Source organism: Talpa europaea (genome assembly GCF_964194135.1).
Source record: "Talpa europaea genome assembly, chromosome: 10".
Taxonomy (NCBI): Eukaryota; Metazoa; Chordata; class Mammalia; order Eulipotyphla; family Talpidae; genus Talpa; species Talpa europaea.
Genome location: NC_140077.1, coordinates 14,285,676 through 14,307,204, shown reverse-complemented (window position 1 = coordinate 14,307,204; position 21,529 = coordinate 14,285,676). Strand labels below are relative to the sequence as shown.

The 21,529-nt window shown below is 45.8% G+C and overlaps 1 protein-coding gene across 1 annotated transcript in view; it reads right to left on the bottom strand.

Annotated features, from left to right (window-relative positions):
* Positions 1–21,230, bottom strand: part of XPNPEP1 (X-prolyl aminopeptidase 1) — a gene marked incomplete at both ends in the record, with an annotated part of 48,417 nt that extends 27,187 nt beyond the window's left edge. Inside the window, 3 exons of the mRNA XM_084244556.1 lie at positions 7,724–7,848; positions 14,892–14,980; positions 21,199–21,230. Of these exons, the coding sequence (XP_084100682.1) occupies positions 7,724–7,848; positions 14,892–14,980; positions 21,199–21,230 (246 nt within the window). The remainder of the gene's footprint in view (positions 1–7,723; positions 7,849–14,891; positions 14,981–21,198) is intronic.
* Between the last annotated feature and the right edge of the window lie 299 nt (positions 21,231–21,529).

The window sequence follows — 21,529 nt, the reverse complement described above, 5'->3', positions numbered from 1 at the left end:
ACAATAAATAAATGTTTAAACAACTCACCAAGAACTCTAGAGTGCAGAGTATATGCAACAGAAGAGAGGTATTAATCTCATCTTCCTGAACAGCAAAGAGCATCTAACAAACTGGGAAAACCAAGTTAATGAAAATAACTGTCAGGCCAAGTTAATGAAAATCACAGTGCATAATGGAGAAGCCATGGAGAGGACATTCCTGACCAGCAGGGGGTTACGCTGGCTTAAGGATCTCCCACCTGGGAGGTGTTTCCCTAGAATGACCCATCTTAAGCAAAAAGCAGGAGGATTTCTCTGAAGGGAGGAGGAATTAACAGCAGGTAGATGGATATGTTTGCTTTGGGATCAAGATGAGGTCTGGGGTAAGAACGTCTAGACATGACCTAAGCAGTCAGCATGCCAGAAAGACATTGTCGACCGAAGGTGTCACCTCCACACAACCAGGCTAAGCAGAGACCAGACAAGCAGTGGGCCTGGGCCTCCTACTCCTTTTCCTCCACCCTTGAAGTTGACAGAACCCAAGAACACTCTCCATAGAGAACAGCCAGTATCTAAAATAAGCCAAGGTCTTAGCACACAAGGAAAAAGGCACAAAAAGCACAGCTGTTGGCTTTTTCTCCCAAGCATCCATTTCTCCCCATCTCAGAAACCAGTGCTCAGTCCAAGCCTCCAGCATCTGCCCTTGAGCACCCGCCCCCACAATCCGCCCTTCACACATACTCAGCGATAGCTTTTCAAAATGCCTGTCTCTATATCGTGTTGACATTCTCTTAAACCCTCCAATGCCTTCCCAACATACTTAGGATCAAATCCAAAGCCCAGCCCAGCCCCAGGTACAAGATCTGGCCCTGATATCCCCTCACAACTCCCCTGCCACTCTGCCTCACTCACGATGCTCCAGCCACACCAGCCTGCTTTCTGCTCCTTGTGCTTCCCAAGCCCGTTTCTGTTTCAGGGTCTCTGCCCATGCTCTTCCTTGTGCCTATAAATTCTCTCTCTCTGATGGCAGCATGGCTAGCTCCTATCATTACACTTCAGATTGGATGCCACCTCCAGAAAGGCCTGCCAGGACTACCAGCCTCTTTCACCTCTTTGTACAGCACATTTTTCTAGATGTTTCTCCTCTGAATGACTTCCACATTGTTATTATATTGTCCTGCCACCCACCCGCCCACCAAATGTAAGTCCCATGAGATCAGAGAGCTTATGTCTCATTTATCACTATTCCAATATGTGGCATGGATGATCTAGTAGGTCCTCAACCAGTATCTGCTGAACAAATAAACACACAGAAGGCGAGATGAGAACTTACGTTCCTCTACCTAGCTAAAACCTTGGCCATCTCTCTGAAGATGGAGAAAGGCACTACAAGTCAAGTAATACAGGTGGCATCGAGGAACTGGAAAAAGGCCAGGAAATAGGTTCTCCCCTAGGGCATCCAGAATACTGTGATTTATAATAACTGTACTGTACAGTCATTTGGCTGACCAAAATCCATTTCTCATATATATAGCTGGTCCTCTTCCACAGCTCCAAAAGCCTTGGAATTTCCTGAAAAATCTGAGCAATGGGAACATCTTTTGTCATAGAACTGGTTCTCATTCTCTTCAGAACACAAAAGTGAACTGGGTGCCCTACTGTTCACAAGCCCCCTTCCATCACAACTATGTTTATAATAATGAGGTGACTTTTGGAAAACACCTAAGGATGGGGGCTGGTTGCCAAGGGGAACAATGATGAATAGAGGGTTGGAATTTTCAGTCCTACCCAATTTCCAGGGAGGGGGAAGGGGCCAATGATTTAATCAGCCATGCCTATGAAACGAAGCCTCCATAAACACCCAAAAGGGCAGGGTTAGGGGAGCTCACAGGGTAGTGGACATGTAGAGATGCTGCAAGAGGGTCACGGTCCCAGAACGCTGCTCCCTTCCCCCCCACCCTACCGTGGCTGCTCCTGGGTTATATCCTTTTATCAACTGGTCACCTAGTAAGTGTTTCTCGGAATTCTGTGAGCTGCTCTAGCAAATGGCTGGAACCCAGGAGAGGATCATTAGAACCTCTGATCTATATAACTGGTGGGACAGAAGCACAGGACTTGTGACTGGCACCTGAAATGTATGGAAAGGGGGAGAAGGTAGGACTAAGCCCTTAACCTGTGGGCCCGTGGACCTCATGCTACCTCCAGACACAGTCACTGAATTGAGGACAACTGCAGGACACCCAGCAGATGTCTGAGAATTGCTTGTTATTAGTGTGGAAATCCCCTACCACCCACACACTGGAATTGTGTGACCTTTTAATAGCCCTGCTGGCGCGCTCTAGAGCTAGACCTCCAGGACTATAAGATAAGACATTTGTGTTACTTGAAGCCATTAAGTTTGTAGTAATTTGTTACAGCAGCAACCGGAAACAAATTACATTGTCCAAAAGAAAAAGACCAGAAGCCATTATAAGTGGAGTCTCAAACTCATATGCCTAGGGTGCAGGCAAGTAAACTAGATGAACAGAGAGGGGCAAGGTGGGGGAGAGTGTCTTTTCTAAAGAGAGCAGCTCCTACTCAGCTCTGACTCTTGTGGTGCTAAAATGCGCCACACGTGCAACCTTCGGTATTTCAGAAGAAGCTGGATACACATGTGTACATGTGAGTTAGTTCAACTTTTAAATGTTAGCATCTAATTCAAACAACATAAACAAAGCACATCTGTAAACTTAAAAAAAAAGAAAAATGCCTATGCCATCTCATCAAAATCCAGCACAGAATCACCTTCTGCCATAAAGCTCTCTGACCCGCCCAGTTTTCAGATCTCCCACATCTCAGAATTTTACAGGACCATCCCCGCGTGCATTTATCCATGCCCTGCCTTGGGTGATAATAACAAGTGATACTGAAGTTTCCCAGTCACCTGATAGTTGCCAACAGCTATATTCATTTCATCTAGTTCCAATCCCAACAGCAGCTCTGGAAGGTATCATCCTCCCCATTTTCAGATGAAAGTAAAAAACTCAGAGGCATGAAATACTTCACCAAGGCACATGGCTCTCAGCAGCGGACCAGAGATATAATCTCTTGGATCTCCCTTTCAAAAGTCCATGCTCTTGCTTTGTGGCCAAGCAACCTCTTTTATTTCATAGACACTGTGCACATCTGGTCTGTACAACCAGATTATAAACACTGAAGAAACAAGGAACACAAGGCATGCCCCCATTCACCACTCCTTTCACCTCCCTGGTGACAAACACATCTACATTTAAATCTGTTTACTAGGGGGGTCAACCTTGGGTTCTAATTCCTCAGCTGTAAAATGGGGATGGTAATAATATCCACCTTGGAAGTTGAGGTATGACATAAAGTGATTAGCACATACTAAGCTTTTTGATAAAGTACAGCACCACTACTGTGCACTAGACAGTAAGCTCGACTCTATAGGAAACATAAGAAAGTAGCTTCTAGGAGTGGACAACATGTCAGCAAAATAAGACATACCTGTGGAACATCAGCCCCTAGTAAACAGCCACTGAGATGATGCTCAACACACAATATTGTATTTGCTGTAGTTCCAAGGCTGCCCTGATGCACCTGGAATCCATCAGGCCACACTCAGATATCTGACCTGCACCATCTCACCATCCCGGTGAGAAACCCGGGAGAAGGCCCAAGGGCAAGTCTCTACAGTGACAGTGAGTCAATTAGCCTGACTCCTGGACAGAAAGTTTAAGAGGGCAGCAGTAGAGTCTTCGAAATGCAGGCTCAAGACAATGGTCAAGGACCTCAAATAAGGGGCTTAAAATTTATCCTGCAAGTTCTGGAGAAAGACCAAAAGTTCAAGAGAACAGAGTGAGGTTTTAAGAATGATCAACAAGGCCACATGCAGATGCAACAAGGCAAGCAAGACTGAGGGCCAAGAGCCGAGACAGTGTGTGTAAAGTTACGAGGCCCCATGCAGGGATGATATCGTCTTCCCTCCCTGGCCCTTTGGACCTACTATGTTCTCAAAAAAAAAAAAAAAAAAAATGAAACCCATGAGTAAAGGTGTGCTCACAGTTTAGACTGTGAGCGGAGTTTAGTCCTACAGTTTAGACTGTGAACGGAGACAAAGGCTTATTCCCAAATACTATGATAACTCTCAAGTGATGGCATTTTCTTCTCTCTTAAATGAAACCAGGTCAAGGCCCTATCCTAGTGCAGTCCCTGGAAAGAGGCTTCCCATCTGGGACTTCAATTCCCAGCCCTCTTGCATCAAAGTGGGGTCACATAACTGGTTCTCACCAGTAGAATGCAGTTGGGATGTGAATTGGGTCGGGGCAGTTAAAAATGGGGTGTCTTCTCCATACCACCTACTAGCTAGAATGGTGGCATCAGAGGCTAGAAAGAACCTGGGTGTCTGCATCACTCTTCCTCCTGGAAGAAAGTTGCCCACCCCAATCAGGACCACCCACACTACACTGCTACACTGCTACATGATCAAGAAACAAGGCTCCATAGTAGCAAGCCACTGAAACTTTAAGAGGTGTTACCACAGATAGCATTACTCTAATACAGTGGATAAAATCACTACCCTCACCCCAGCAGAGAGAGTCTGTTTAAGAAATACAAAACAAAACAGGAAGCCAACTCCAGAAGAAATGGGAATAGGATCGAAAGAGTTTAGGAAAATCTGATTCATGTCTTCCAGAAGGAGGAACCTTAAACACAGCCAAAAATGCAAGTTGGCAGAGTCATCCCTGACAGAACATCAGGGTCCAAGAGCAGAATACAGGGCCTCACCAAAGTGGAGGGTAGCGAATTTAGATTTGTAAAAGGGAATGTGGCATAGCTCTGGCACCAAGCAATAACTCTCCTGGTGTGGGGTCAGGGACACCCACAAATCCCAACATTTGACTTAGCTGGTACATGAAACCTTTCACATTTACCAGAGAGAATGGACAATACCTCACTGTAAAAGTTCCCCTGGGCCCAAACTCATTAAAACCACAACCCTTGTTCTGAGTTTAAAAAGAAAAAACCCTTAAGAGTTGCAGAGGACAGCAAGCAGCAGACCCCCAGCGTGCCCAGCCCTTGCATAATTATGCACTGGGGGTGCATTTTCCTCCGGCACAGAACAATGTGTGGGTGTATTTGTATTTTGGAAAGTATACAAAGGACAGAATTCAAGAATCCCCTTCATTCTCAGACACCCTCGCTTCCCCACCCTGAGGAGAAATTCCATTAACCCTGAATCTCGCCTGAAAAGAACAGTTAGAAGCTAGAGCCACAGAGAACAGCAGCTTCTCTATTACCCAGGAGCCTGCTGTGGCAGGTCACACACAAAGCCAAACCTTCCTCCTGTCCTCACAGTCCTGGCTAGGACCCCAAGTCCCTCTTAACAGTTGCCAAGACGATGCCCTCCTCTCCACAGGAACCAAAATGGGGAACAAGAGACTTCTCATTTCTTACAGTGTGTGGAACCACACTCTCAGATTCCAAACATGTCAATCCCCTCTGCCACCTGCCTTCAATGCCCACACCCCACCTGTGTCCACTGCTTTTCCTCCAAATCCTTCCTCTCCTCTCTCTAAGGTCAGTCCAAGTCCAATCTTCCTACACCCCAACTCTGGGCTCCTGCAGTGGCCTCCTCACAAGTGTCTCCCTTCTCTGATCCATAAAAAGCACGGCTCCCTCTGACTGATCACGTCACTCTCTGTTCAGAGATCCTCAATGGATCACTACTAACAAAAGTCAGTTAATTCCTGACTCAGTTTCCTCATCTAGGGAGAAGCCATCCACTTCTGTTATCCAGGATAACGAGCAGGTGATGAGCTGGGCAAAACCTGGAAGATCACCTGCATTTCACCAGCCTTACTGCCATTCCCAAAGTTTAGTAAGAAATTGTTTGAGGTGCATCAGGCTCTACACCAATCAGGGTACTGAACCAAAAAAGTTTTATGATGATCAAATTAATTAATTAAAAGTTGGCTCAGGAATATCAAGATAAACCCATTGTAGCTGGGTTTATTATGCAAGGGCTGGGCACGCTGGGGGTCTGCTGCTCGCTGTTCTCTGCAACTCATAAGGGTTTTTTTCTTTTTAAACTCAGAACAAGGGTTGTGGTTTTAATGAGTTTGGGCCCAGGGGAACTTTTACAGTGAGGAATTGTCCATTCTCTCTGAACATTCCCTTCTACTAAACATATACATTGTATCCTAACTCAAGGCAAATGAAAACTGAAACCGAAAGGTAGTGTAGAAATCTGCTCACACACCCTTAACTGGAAACCTTCAACTTTTTATTCAGTAATACTTAAAAGGTCAAGTCTTTCTTCACACCCCCGGAGGTGAAGGCTCACAAATAAAGCAGAACAATTAGGATTAGGTGTCTTTGTCACTTCTTGACAACCTGTGAGACCGCTTTCAGAGGACAGACCCAATTTAGACAAGAGTACCAGGGGAGGGGACAATGATGGTTAATTTCATGTTGCTTTGACTGGGCTACAGAATTCCCAGATAGTTAGCTGGTAAAACATGACTTCGGGTTGTGTCTCAGGTTGTTTCTGGAGATTAATATTTGAATAAATAGACTGAGTTAAAGACTTCTCTCACCATGTAGCCAGGCATCATTTATCCCACCGAGGGAAGGTGGAAGAATGGCACATTTTCTCTGTCCTGGGCATTCATCTTCTCCTGCCCTTGGTTATTAGTATTCTTGGTTCATAGGCTTTCAGAGTCAGACAGGAAGTTACACCATTGGTGCCACATGCAAGCTGAAGAAACAGTAAAGCCAGTGGTGTAATTCTAGCCCAAAGACCTGAGAATCAGAGGAGCTGATGCCTTCTGATATCATAATAAAACATAATTGTCTGTGTCAATCCCTCACAATAAAATTCCATATCTATATATGAAATATATATATATACATATATCTATCTCTATCTATCTATCTATCTATCTATCTATCTATCTATCTATATCTCCCCCACACTATTGGTTCTATCTCTCTGGAAAACACTGACTGACACAAACTCACAGAAGTTCCCAAAATAACTGCTATCTAATGTACTCCAGCCAAAGGACCACTACTTTGCCCAATGCTGATAGAGCACAGCCACAATCAAATGAGCCCAGGACTACTGCCAGGTGGTTGAAAGGCAGAACATGAAAAATGCCACTAGTGAATCCAGAGAATCCATGTGACATGAAGCCTAAGTCCTACAGGTGAGAGACTGACAGGAGGTAAGAAAGAACCCATCAGAGGGGTCCAGACAGAAGAAGAAAAAGGAGTTCCTCGAGGCCATGGGCAGGGCCTGCCCTCCTTAAATGATGCGATGCCCAGATCCTCTGCTACTCACAGATAACGTGAAGGAGGCCCAACCTATATAGGCCAATCTCATTCAGTACTTAATCAAGATGGAACACTGGTTCCAATGAAGATGGTGAATCTTACTTATCTACTCTAGAGAACAGAGGACAGAATTCCACCACCAAACCCCAACCTAAACCTCACCAGTCTCTCCTCACCTTCCAACTGCCTACTAAATCTAATATTAATGGACCCAGCCACCATAACTTCCTCGTACACCAACCACCCCCTTCCAGATCAGCGAGACCCTATGGAACACTAGGTGGCTGTGGTAAGCCCTGGAGAAGGTACGTGGTTATGGGTTGAACATGATTCCCACAAACACATGTGGACTTGGAGAAAAGAAAGGAAAGGTTTGTGAGTTCCATCACAGCCCATCTCTGCTCAGTACCTGGTGGGCATCTCCAGATGGAATGATGTAGGCTTGGATGGGTTCTGTAACATACTCGGAGTTCCGCATGGCTTGTCTCAGCTGTCGAAGCAGTTCTGAAGTTACCTTTGGAGCCATTCTGCCACCTGCAACAACAGAAGAGTTTGTACCAAAACCAAGCTGCCACACACAACTCAATGAATAGTACAAAGAGAGCCCTAGAGAAGTATCTGCCATGCTCTGCCCCAACCCACATGCTCTTCAAATTGACCACCCCACCACCAGAGCAAGGCCTAAGCTCCCAGAAACTGACAGTAACAGTCCTGAAATACTATTTCCCAATAGCCATTTGTTGCAAGAACAGTTGAGCTTATATTAACACTTACTTCCAAGTTGATCAGTTATCTCTTCTACTTCTAGGACTTTCTAGTAAGATAATTAAACATGTGCACAAGGAAACAGTTGTTTGTCTTTGTTAAGTAGCCAATCACAGATGTGGAATAGAAAGATCAGTCCACTAGAAGTCAAGTCTTAAGTCAAATGCTCAGATGAAAACCTGCTACCAACTGGGTGTATGACCTAGGGGGAAGGGGACTAGAGCTTGTGTTCTGTCTGTGTTCTCCTCTCTAAAATATGGTGGGAGCAGAGTAAATTTAGGGTTTTCAGACTGAACCCCAAAAAGTTCCAGGGATCCTGAGAAGCATACCATCTCAACAAAACTAGAGCTGGTGTCTGCACTTCTAGAAAATACAGAATAATAGAAATACAAAAGCCTTTAAAAAGAAATTGTTAGGAATATTAAATGTCCTACTAGAACCCTTAAATGTCTTCTAATTTCTAAGTAGTCAAAATCAAAACAGCACTGTCTTCCAGAGTACAAGACTATTTCTACATAATGAACACACAGATGTTGCAAGCTAACTTTAAAAACACTTTAGTTGGTTATCTGAAAGAAACTTATAGCTCAACAAATATTGATCTGCGCTATCAGTCCTGATTAAGATTACAGCTTTAGTCCCTGCTATTCAACAAAACAATTAACAAGAAGTCAATCATATAATATTAATTATACATATTTTACAATATCTCACTTATAAAACTAAACTATTAGAATTCAAAGTAGAATAGTATGCTTTTCCACCTCATTTTAAAATAGTTTTATGTTTTTAGAGCAGTTAAAAGTTCATGGCAAAACTGAGCGGAAAGTGCAGACAGTTCCTATATATCCCCCAGCCTCAACATATACACCGCCTCCCCTACTGTCAAGATCCTCAACAGTTACATCTGTTACAACAACAAACCTACATTGATACACCATCATCCACAAAAGTCCAAGTAACACTACATTGTGTTTCACTCTGGATGTTTTATGAGTTTTGACAAATGCGTGATATGTCTCCTCATTACAGTATCACACAGACTAGTTTAATGGCTTTCACTGCCTGAAAATCCTCTCTACTCAGTCTATTCATCCTGTCCCCCCTAAACGCTAACAACTTATCTTTGTACTGTCACCATAGTTTTGCCTTTTGCAGAAAGTTATGTAATTAGAATCATACAGTAAAAAGCTTTTCAGATTGATTTATTTCACTTAGCAATATGCTTTAAGATTCTTTGATGTCTTTTCAGCTTGATTTATTTTCTGTGCTGAATAATAAGCCTTTATCTGACTATCACCATAGTTTATGTATCCATTTATCTACTGAAGGGCATCTTGGTTGCTTACAAGATTATAAATAAAGTTGGTACAAACATTCATGTGTAGGTTTTGTGTGGACGTGGGTTTTAAACCCATGACTGCTAGATCGTGTATATAAGAGTATAATCTTGTAAGAAACTGTCAAACTGTCAAACTGCTTTCCATTCCTACCTTTAATAAATGAAATTTGTTGTTTCACATCCTCATCAGCATTTGGTGGTGTCAGTGTTTTGGACTTTGCCAACCCATTTTTTAAATGAATAAAAAATATTTTACTTAACCAGAAATGTTCTAATACACAACGCTCTAAGTAATGGAGAATTACAAGGGCATAATGCTACAGGTTGTCTTCAAGAATGGATACCCTGACTCCTCTGGCTGGCTATCTTTTTTTTTTTTTTTAATACAAGCACTGGGTACAGTCAGAAGCGCCGGAGGGTGAGAGAATTCACCAGCGTCAGAGCGGGGAGCAGAGCAGGCAGAAGGACAAAATTACACTACTGAGGGGAGCAGCGGGCGGCAGGAGAGATCTGCGCGCCATGTGGGACCCTCCTCCGGTGGCCGGGGAGCAGCCGGGAATAGAACCGGCACTGCAGAGGCTGCAGGCAGCTTCGCAACCCAGCGTTCAACCACTGCGCCACCAGGAAGGCCCTATTTGTAGATTTTTGTTGTTGTTCTTTTTCTTTAACATTTTCATCTACTTCTCCATCATCACCAGCACCTTGGACTTGCAAAACTCAGTTATTCTGGCCACCTATAATAGTTCCCCTATGAAGTATTTTATTGTTCTTGGGATTCATTAAAAATTACCCCACTTTTAGTCTGCAGCAAGGAGGACCGGTTCAACCACCGGCCTCTAGGCTTCACCTGGAGAAGTACTCAAAGGAATTGTCACTGGAAATGGGCCTATTCACAATTCAAACCTGTCCATGTTTCTTGTATGACAGCTGCTTCTGAATGCTTTTCAGAGGTACACCCTTTCCTTTTGTCTGACCTATTGAGCCTACAATTTCTCACCTCTCTGAGATAGAGGAATCAGAAGTATCTGAGGGCCTCCCCTGGTGGCGCAGCGGTTGAGCGCTGGGCTGCAGAGGCTGCCTGCAGCCGCCGGCGAGGGTCCCACAAAAAAAAAAAAAAAAGTATCTGATCTGACCTAACTTTTTATGTCAACACCTCCATACAGCTCAAAATGAAGCTTACTGTGACTTCCTCAGCTGCCAGCATCTGAAAACTTTGCTATGACATCTTTCAGAGCTTCAGAATAGACTGGCTTCCAAACCCTATTTCTGAGCAACTCAATATTAAAGAGTCAAGTGAAAATATAACCTCCTTCAGAACAGTATTTCAACACTGGCTGCACATTAGAACTGTGGAACTTTTCATTTAATTAGTCTGAAGTGCAACGTGGGCATATGGAATTTTAAAAAGCAAATATATGATAGAAGTAAACATTTTCTCTGAAGATCATGAATTTCTTTTTTTTTATTTTTTAAAGATTTATTTATTTATTTCTACAAGCACTGGGTACAGTCAGAAGCGCAAGAGGGTGAGAGAATCTACCAGAGCCAGAGTGGAGAACAGAAAAGGCAGACTGACGAAGCACACGGCTGAGGGCAGCAGAGGGCGGCAGGAGAGGTCTGCGTGCCATGTGGGACCCTCGCTGGCGGCCGGGGATCGAACCAGCACTGCAGAGGCTGCGGGTAGCTTCGCAGCCCAGCGCTCAACCGCTGCGCCACCTGGGGAGGCCCTGAAGATCATGAATTTCCTTATAGAATTTGGCTTCCATTGGGGTACATTCTGGCTGAAGATTTTGATGGCACTGACTATCAACATAATCAATCACTGACCTCATCAACAAATCAACAGGACCAATGGGAAAAGCACAAAATCCTCAATGGCAAACTGAAAACAATCAAAGGGAAATGGAAGGAAGCTCTTCTCCCTGGTCACCAGAACCCCCCTCCCCTCTCCCATACCTCGGCATCCCATGCTGCCTCTGCTCAGAATCATCTGTGTCCTCACAGATCTGTGTCCAATGTACCACAGGGGCATTTTCACAATACCACCTGCCCCATTACTACTCTTAAAACTTCCCCTACTCTTTCTCCTCATCCTCATGCCCTTCACTTTTGGCTTTTTGCGTGTTTGCTTGTTTTTGTTTTTCATTTCTATTTTCTTTTATTTTTTTCTTACATCATTGTTCATTTTGAAACAATATTTACCTCCCCCTACCCCTTCAGGTGTAGTCCCCATAGAGTTTCCTTCACCAAGGAACCCGAGCACCATCACCTCAGTCCCCTGTGCTCCTCCCTCCCTCCCTCTGATCCCTCTCCCTCCTCCTCCCCTGCAGGATGTCTCTAATTTATAATTGTCTGTTTTTGCTTTGTTGTATTTTGAACTGTTACTATTTTTTTACACTAATGTCTTATTGGGTTCCCCTATATTCCTGCTATAAGTGAAACCATCTGATATTTTTCTTTTTCCTTCTGGCTTATTTCAACTATGCATAATTCCTTCTAGCCCCATCCATGTTGCTGCAAATGGCATGAGTTTATCTTTTTTGACTGCTGAATAATATTCCATTTTTGGTTGGTGTCCTTGGTCCTTGAAAAGACAGCAACTGGCCATGGCTGAGGCAATGGGCTTTGGTAGTGGAAAAGCCCAGTGGAAAGGCAGTGTAAAAGGTAGATAGAGAGGGCAAAGGTGGCAGACATTAGGACAACAGATCCTGAAAGTAACTGAAAGGCCAAGCAGCTGGAGTTGGGGAAGGGACAAAACTGGTGAGATTATAAGACCAGTCACCGAAGTGGCAGTGGATGAAAAGACAGTCAAGATGGAGGTTGATGATCTTGGGAGGGGAATTTATATCAGGATTAGATAGTTACATCATATAAAGCACACTTTCCTGGCACTTAGTAAATGCTATGTGCCTGCAATGACTAGAGTTAGATACACATTAACTGTCCATGAAAACCATGTGTCCAGGGCCTCCCCCGTGGCGCAGCGGTTGAGCACTGGGTTGCGAAGCTGCCCGCAGCCTCTGCAGCGCCGGTTCGATCCCCGGCTGCTCCCCGGCCACCGGAGGAGGGTCCCACATGGCACGCAGACCCCTCCTGCCGCCCGCTGCTCCCCTCAGCAGTGTACTTCGGTCCTTCTGCCTGCTCTGCTCCCCGCTCTGGCTCTGGTGAATTCTCTCACCCTCCCGCACTTCTGACTGTGCCCAGTGCTTGTATAAATAAATAATCTTTAAAAAAAAAAAAAAAACATGTGTCCAGTAGTGCAGTGGGTATATATACTGCTGATCCTTAAGGCAGCAACCATGCCATCCTCTTCTCTGAATTTACATACATACCCAGCCTAGCACCTAACACATATGCTCACTCAAAGACAGCTAAATGAATGTCACAGTTTCTGTCTATAATTTTTCAGGCACAACATAATAATAAATTGTCATCAGTGGAAGAAGAAAGCTAAGATTTTCATTCCACATCACAGTACTTTTCAGAAATGTCAGAAGCAGCCAAGAGCTAATCAGGGTATGCAGGAAAGAGGGAAGCCAAGAACAACAAGCCTGGTCCATGATGTAACATTAGCCCATACACTGCCAGGTATTTTTAAATCATGCTTTAAAGAGAATGACTCATTTAACATCTTGATAATATAGCTCTGTTTTTAGAAATAAGTTCTTAAGCCTTCAGCCTTTATCACAAGCAAAACTTTTTACTGTTTAGAAGTACATGAAAAGCGCACCCTATTTACCTCTCTGGGAGGGGCCAGAATTTAACATGACAACATGAAAGCAACATTGTAAAGCAACCAACCCATTCCGGGCGGGTTTATGAATGGTTCTAGCAGCCACATGCTCTTCACCGTTGTTTGTAGTCGCTGTACTCCTCCATACACTCCACTCCTCTACCCTCGATAACGCACTACCATCACACCGCACTCTGCTGCACCACCCTTATAAATCAGTCTCTTAGCTCAGGTGTGCCCACCTACGCATGCCCACACCCTACTCCAGGTGCCCGCCATCAGGCATGCATTCAGGACCGCAAGGATCCATCATCTATCCTGATGGCGGGAGGGCAGAAAAGCCTGACATTTTCTTTACCCTACAATCATGCACAGCATCTCGTACATCACAGTGACTCAAGAATCATTACTTGAATCTAGATCTGAAGCACCAACTGGGATTCCTACATGCCTTGTTAAAAGAACAGAAGGGGCTGCTTAACTCCAAATTTCAGCATCTCATAACTCCTGCACAGATGCCAAGCTGCTCTTCAGCATCAAGCCTGAGAGGTTTGTTTCTCTGTCCCACCACTGAGTGAGGGCCAAGGGCTTTACACACACTAGTGGCTAATTATCACAATAATCCTCCAAGGGAGGTTTCACTATTCCCATATGACAGATAAGAGATCAGAAGTTATGTAATTGCCCGAGTCAATTGGATCATCAAGAGCCAGGACCCAAGGTCTACCCGATTAACAAGTCCGAGGTCCATTACGCCGTATCATGTAGGGGGCACAACCGAAGTTCTCGTACAGTATTCTGAGACCAAAGGCATCAAAACAAGTGGATCCCGCTTTTCAGTTGGGACCTGCAATCTGAGACAAAGGAAGCTCCCTGAACCTCTACTTCCTCACATACAATAAAAAAAGAGAAGTTCTCTTCACACTTTAAAACTGATGATTCTATCATTTTCCCCTTTCCTTACTTCTTTTCTTTCCCCTTGCTTGTACCTCTCCTCCCTCCGAAGATGGCCCAAAATACATCTATGTTTTTAAGGACCTAAAATTGCATGCAATAATAGTATGGATCTTGCACAGAAAAATCAGTCATAGTTTCTCAAGTGCTTCAAAGGATCTGTTTTTTTTCAGTCAGCTAAAAAGAAATGCTGTGGTTCTCCTGGGTTGCCCTTTAAAAAGCACTGATTTACGTGGGTTAGATAGACAGTAATAGACCAACTTTTTGGAATTCTGGCAACCCAACAAGACAACTAACCAGTTATAGGAAGAGAAGAGGGTTCCAGAAATTTTTCCTAAAATGCATTATCAATTTATAAAGCACAATTAAAAAAATTTCCTCATTTCAGAATCTTACAATGAAAATTGAAAGGTCCTCTTTAAGGTAATCAATAAAGAACCACAATAGAGATTAGAAAACCTAGAATAAACTTTTCCAGGAATAGCCTATTACCACCACTACCACCACTGCCACCACTTCCAATAATGGGAAATACATTCCTGGAATGTATTCTCTAATTTACTACTAATAAACATGGTAAGTATACAGAAATAGTAACCAGCTACCTAGGAAGCCAAAGAATAAAATGATTTTCAATTTCCCGATAAATGTCCCTTCACCCCAGCCATGATCCCTTACTAATCCCTTATGTTTCTCTTCTCTCCCAGCTTGGGGTTTGGGGTAGGGCACCTAAACTAAAATCCTCTTGAGATGCTCCATCTAATTTATAGGTAAAATTATTACCTGTTTCCACACCTGGGTCTCCTGAGTGTGTCACCTTGTTAGGTTCAATTATTCTTAAATTTTTCAGCTGCAAATCCTGGTGATCCGTCCTTAAGAAGAGAAAGAACAGGATATTGCAGACTTTGACCACCATAAACGTGGCAAGGCGTAGACAGAGAGGAAATCAGCTTGGCTTAGCAGTTTTGCTTGTGAGTATGAAGAACCTTCACCCCAGGACCAGTGACTAAGTAACAGTCTCAATTAAAACTTACAAACTGTCACCATGGCAGGTAAACCTTCTCAGGCTGCACCCTAATTCAAGAATTCTCTTCAGCTATGCCTTATCTCCTGTTCCACTCATTTAACTGCAATGACTAATTTTTCACATGTACAAATTCTATTTAGTTCTTTTTCAATTTTCCTGTTCTCTCATCATGGGGTCCTATTCTTCCACTACGGTTTCTATTCCTTCTCTTAGCATCTTAATTATTCAGGGCCCTTATTTTACAACTCACTTTATACTTTCCCTTAGAAAATCTTGAACAATAATCCTCAAATTGGCTGGGCCTGCTGGCTCCCTCTTGATAGGTCATTCCTTGTATGCTTTGTAATCTTTTACTAAGAGCTTATCTTCCATAGAGATTATTTTATCTAAGTGAATGAGACATGTTCTGGATAGCATAAGCATTAATGTCACTGTTGTTTGTGTCTGAGACTAAGTTTCCTTTTAATTTCTTAGGTAGGGGGTTCACACACAAATCTCTTGTCCCATATGGAAATAACATGTCACCTTGCACCTCAGGCATGAAGACCTGTGGTGTTCAGTAACTTCCCCAAGTTCAACTTACCACTTACCCTAAGTAAGGGGGATGCAGGCAATAGAAAGGATTCTGGATCTTAGTCAGCTATGGTCATAACGGTAATTTTGTTATCATTCAACTACATTTTTAGTAGCAGAGAGGGATCCACATTAGCTAAGTCCACCACACTGTCAGAATCAGAAACCAGCCATTTTCCACAGTCACCCCAAGCCCGCCTGCCCTCAGATGGCTGCTACTTTAGTTTTCACTAAATGAGCTGCTCTTTACTAGGAGAACCATGTATTCAAGAGAGAGGGAGAGGGGCCTCCCCGGTGGCGCAGCGGTTGAGCGCTGGGTTGCGAAGCTGCCCGCGGCCTCTGTGGCGCCGGTTCGATCCCCGGCTGCTCCCCGGCCACCGGAGGAGGGCCCCACATGGAGCGCAGACCTCTCCTGCCGCCCGCTGCTCCCCTCAGCAGTGTACTTCGGTCCTTCTGCCTGCTCTGCTCCCCGCTCTGGCTCTGGTGAATTCTCTCACCCTCCCGCGCTTCTGACTGTACCCAGTGAATGTATAATCAAAACAAACAAACAAATAAATAAATAAAACATGCCTCTATTTAAAAAAAAAAAAAAGAGAGAGAGGGAGAGAGGAAGAGAGAGAGAGAGAGACCTCAATATAATACAAATAGCCTTAACAAAATTCCAGCAAACTGAACCCAGCAAAGAGAACCATACACATCACCAAGTGGGATTTATCCCAGAAGTCTAACACTGATTCAAAATATAAAAAATAATGCAGGGCTTCCCCCATGGCACAGCGGGTTGAACGCAGCGCTGTGAAGCTGTCTGCAGCCTCTTCAGCTGCAGCTTTGACTCTCGGCTGGCCAGGGCAATACCCACATGGCATTGCAGACCTCACCCGCTGCTCCCCTCAGCAGTGCCTTCAGTCTGTCTGCCTGTTCTGCTCCCAGCTCTGTCTCTGGTGAATCCTCTCACCCTCCCATGCCTCTGGCCTGTACCCCAGCTCTTGTATAAAAATAAATCTTTTAAATAAATAAATAAATAAATTTCAGCTGGCTTCTATGAATAAATTGACAAGCATATCCCAAAATTCATATGGAAATGCAAGGTCTCTGGAACAGCCAAAACAATCTCAAAAAGGAGCAAACTGGTAGGTTCTCCCCACCACCCCAAATTCAAAACTAATAAAACTATATTAGTCAAGACAGTGTGGTACTTGCATAAAGTCAATAAAACAGAACTGCGAAGTTAAAAATAAACCCTCATATTTATTGTCAGACAAGAGTACCAAAATCATTCAATGGAGATCATAACAGTCTCTGCAAGAAATGATGCTGGGACAACTGGATATCCACATGCAAAAAAATGGATTTGAACCTCCTCCCTCATACCGAGAGCAAACATTAACTAAAAGGAATGAAAGACATAAATGCTTTCTTGGAAGAAAAGACAGACATGAATCTGCCTGACCGTAAATTAGGCAATCATGTCTTAGTCATTACATCAAAAGCACAAGCAAGCGAAGAAAATAGATACACTGGACTTCAGTAAATCAAAACTTATGTGCTTCAAAGGATACCAAAAAGAAAGTGAAAAGACAACACGAGAAAACATTTGCAACTCATCTATCTAGCAAGAGCCTACTATCCAGAGTTATATAAAGAACTATTACAACAATAATGAGACGGCCCAGTTCTAAAATAGTCAAAGAATCCAAATGGACATTTGTTCTAAGGAGAAAATAACTGGCCAAAAACTACATGGAAATATTTTCAACATTGTTAGTCACTAGGGAAATGCTAATGACAATCACAAGAAGATGCCATTTTGTATCCACTGGAAAGTTATCATCAAAAGACAGACAATAACAAGTGTAGTCAAGGAGGTGGAAAAACTGGATGCCAACACCTAAAATGGAGTATGGGCTTTGGACAACACTCCTACATTCCTCAAAAGGTTAAACAGTTAACCAATGACCTAGCAATCCTACTCCCAGGTATATACCCAAGAAAAGTGAAGACTTAAGTCCACATAAAAATGTGTATATAAATGTCCATTACAGCATTATTCATAATTGCCAAAAAGTAGAAACCACCCAAATGCCATCAACTACAAGAGGATAATAAAAGTGGCCCATCCAGACAATAATATTGCCAATATTATTTGACAATAAAAAGTACTAATACATGTGGGCCTCCCCGGTGGTGCAGCAGGTTGAGCGCAGCGCCGTGAAGCTAACTGCAGCCTCTGCAGTGCGGGTTCAATCCCAGCTGGCCGGCGAGAATCCCATATGGCGCGGCAGACCTCTCCTGTCACGACCTCTGCTCCCCTCAGCAGTGTATTTCATCATTCTGCCTGTTCTGCTCCCCACTGTGGCTCTGGTGAATCCTATCACCCTCCCACGCATCTGGCCTTTACCCCAGCTCTTGTATAAAAATAAATAAATCTTAAAAAAAAACGGTAAAAAAAGTATTAATACATGCTACAACATACTAAGCCTTGAAACATTGTATGCTAAGTGAAAAAAAAAGTCTCAGAAGCTCACATATTGTATGATTCCCTATGGAATGTCCAGAACTGGGCAAACTACAGACACAGGAAGCAGATGAGTGGCTGCCCAAAGCTGATATGGAGCTGGGGAAATGAGGAGAGACTGCTGCTATGTACAGGGTTTCTTTTTGGAAGTGAGAGAATGTTCCAAAAGTGACTGTGATGACGGTTGTACTCTGTGAATATTCTAAAAAACTAATGAACTATACTTTTTAATAGGCAAATTGTGTGGTACATGAATTATATCTTTTACAAAATAAAGAGGCTCTTTTTCTTGGACAGACAGAAGTCACATTCTCACTTGATTTCCCTTGACTTCATATGCACATTTATAAAATGGAGAACCATGGAAGCCGGTTACTCTATATATTCAGTGACTGGTAAGACTCAATTCTAGAGAGCTGGAGGGAGCTTATTTAGAGGTGACCCTAGCCACCCACTTTAGAGAACAAGAAACAATGATGACCTGCCACAGGTCATACACCTCAGTAGCTGCAGAACCAAGACCAGAAACCAAGTCTGACAGGTAAATGTTCCCAGGGAAGTTGAGTTGGAGGTCTCTCAGTGAGCACCTCCACCCTCCTGTCCAGATCAAAGTTACCATGAAGCAGCTAAAAATCACAATTGTCCTGCTCCTGTCATACCCTGGTATGACAAGCTCCAAGAGACCAAGCTCCATCCACCCCTCACTTAGTTGGACAGGGTCTGTCAAAGCAAGGTTATAGAGTTAGTGTGTACCTCATGGACTCATCCAACTCAGCTCCCTCCTCTAGGCAAAGAAACTGAGAAACTTTGCTTGGCTCAAGGCCTCAGTTATTTGGTGACAGAAATAGGTGAACACCAGAGTCCAGGCCTCCCAACTTTCCAGCTCAGTGCTCTTGTCTGTCCTAGGACTTCAAGACTTCACGTGCTTGTATCTTCACAACGTGGTGATGTACCATGAGGCATGTGAGGGGAAAGAAGGCAGAGAACTTTGTATTCAATCTTTGCATAAAATGGTTATGGCACATTTCTCTCCCTCTCTCTATTTTAAAGAAATCCCTGCAGGATGCTAGTTACTTTTCCCCTCCCCCAGTCGATGATGGGAATCTTATTATCTCTGTCAGAATAGTGGTAAAACAAAGACAAAGATGCTCAGTCACACCTTGTGAGGGGAGACAAGGGTGGACCGGAACATGTTCTAGGGTGATGTAGCCATCGTCGACACAGAACTCATCCTCCATCTTTTGATCAGAGCACCTTGGGTTTCCTTTTGAGAATGTCTATTCTTCATTTTCAATCCACAAAGTTGGGATGAGTCTCACCCACCCACTTCTGGGACCCTGGCTGGTCAATCCAACCCTCTAGTCACAATGATTGGTTCAGGGATGGACATAGGATCAAGTCAGCCCAGTGGGAATCAGATCTGGGATTTTGCTCCAACCGTTAGGAAAAAAAGATTGCTGGGATTGTCAGCCTAGAACTGTCATACCGATCATAAAGAGAAAGCCTGCCTGAAAATGAAGCCAACACTAAAGAAATCAGTGTCAAGAGATGCAAAAGAGGCCAGTGTTGTTAGTCTTCTGGACCCAGCTGCACTCCAAGCCAGCTACACCTCTTTTTACCTAAGTCAACATGAGTTCAGTTTCCATGACCAAAAGTGAAAGGAGGGCCTCCCTGGTGGCGCAGCCGTTGAGCGCTGGGTTGCGGAGCTGCCCGCAGCCTCTGCAGCGCCAGTTCGATTCCCAGCCACGGTGAGGGTCCCACCAAAAAAAAAAAAAAAAAAAAAATCAAAAGTGAAAGGAGTCCTCCTCAAAGTCTGCCAGGAGGAAAGGCCCCTGAGGTAAAAGGCCTCCCTTCCCTCAGTGTCTTAGCTGCCTTTTGTGTGAGGTGATGAGGCTCTACCTGTTGGTGTTTAAAGATCCTGCAGCCCCCAAAATGTTGCGATTCTAGGAATCTGGCAAAGATCATGCTGGTCTTCACAGGCTGCTTCTCTACCTACGACCTCCATCTTTACCCACTTTCCTGACACTATTTCCAGCATTTAACATACAGAGAGTTCCTTCCAAGTGCAGGTTGGCCGCATCTCACCACACCCTGTGGCAAGGCCACGGCCAGGTCAAGGCCGGCTTGGGATCGTCCACTCACAAACAGAAGCACCAGCCACGGTCTGTGCGCAGCAAGTGCGCCTGGCCACGCGGCCAAGTGTACTCACTCCAGCCCCAACTAGACAGAGGCGGCTGCCCCTTGTCTGCATCCCCTGGGAGTTTGGCTTCTAATCTCTGTGAACTCTGGAGACAATCTGTCCATCTCCCACTCCGTTAGCTGCTTTGACAAGTACACCGGGGCCAGGGGAAAACAGGCTGGGCTGTGTTTAATGTGCGGTGGGGCTGCGGGAGAGGGTGGGCAGCAGGGTGGGCCCCGGGCTGGCTGCCTGCAGGTCTTTCCTGGAGATCACACCAAAGTGTTCCTCTGCCGTCGGAAGCCACGTGGGTGGGGAGGGGAGCGCGGCCGCCCGTGTCCGCGGCGGCGGTGACAGGTCGGGAGCGCGAGCTGCCGGCGTCCGGGGGGTCATTTGAGGGTTGATTTCCGGGGACGCGGGGCGCGCACGGGGGCTCGTCCGCCGCCCTGGTCCCCAGAAGGGGCCGCGAGGGGCCAACTTCCCGCACCCACGGGCCTGCCGGCCCACAGGGCCCGGGGGCGGGGGGCAGCGTGGCCGCCCCCGCTCGGGCCGAGCCCGGCGGTTCGGAGAGCGCGTGAGTCCCGGGACCGGCGGGATCCGCCGGAAGCGACCCGGCGCGGGCCCGGCTGCCCGGCTCCCTCCCCTGCGCCCGCGCCGGGGCTCCGGCCGGCTCCGGCCCGGGGGGGTCCGCTCGCCGCTGCTCACCCGCCGGCCCCTGCCCTCCCGGGCGCACCACGCGCGCCCGGGCCCGGGGGGCCGCGCGCTGCCCGGACGCCGGCGCGCCGGCGGGTCCCCTCACCTGACTCGCGCGGCCTTTCTGGAGGCTGCCATTCGGCGGTGACGCGCCCGGCCCACGTCAGGGAGCGCAGACCAGCTGATCACCCGCGGCTGGGGGGGGGGGGCGCGGGCGGGGCGCGGGCGGGCCACGCCCCCCTCTGTGCCGTGCGCTCCCGCCGCGCCCCGCCCGCCCGGCCCGCCCCCAGCTCGCCCGCCCGGCCCGGCCCGCCCCCAGCTCGCCCGCCCGGCCCGCCCGCCCGGCCCGCCCCCAGCTCGCCCGCCCCGGCCCGCCCGCCCGGCCCGCCCGGCCCGCCCGGCCCGCCCCCAGCTCGCCCGCCCGGCCCGCCCCCAGC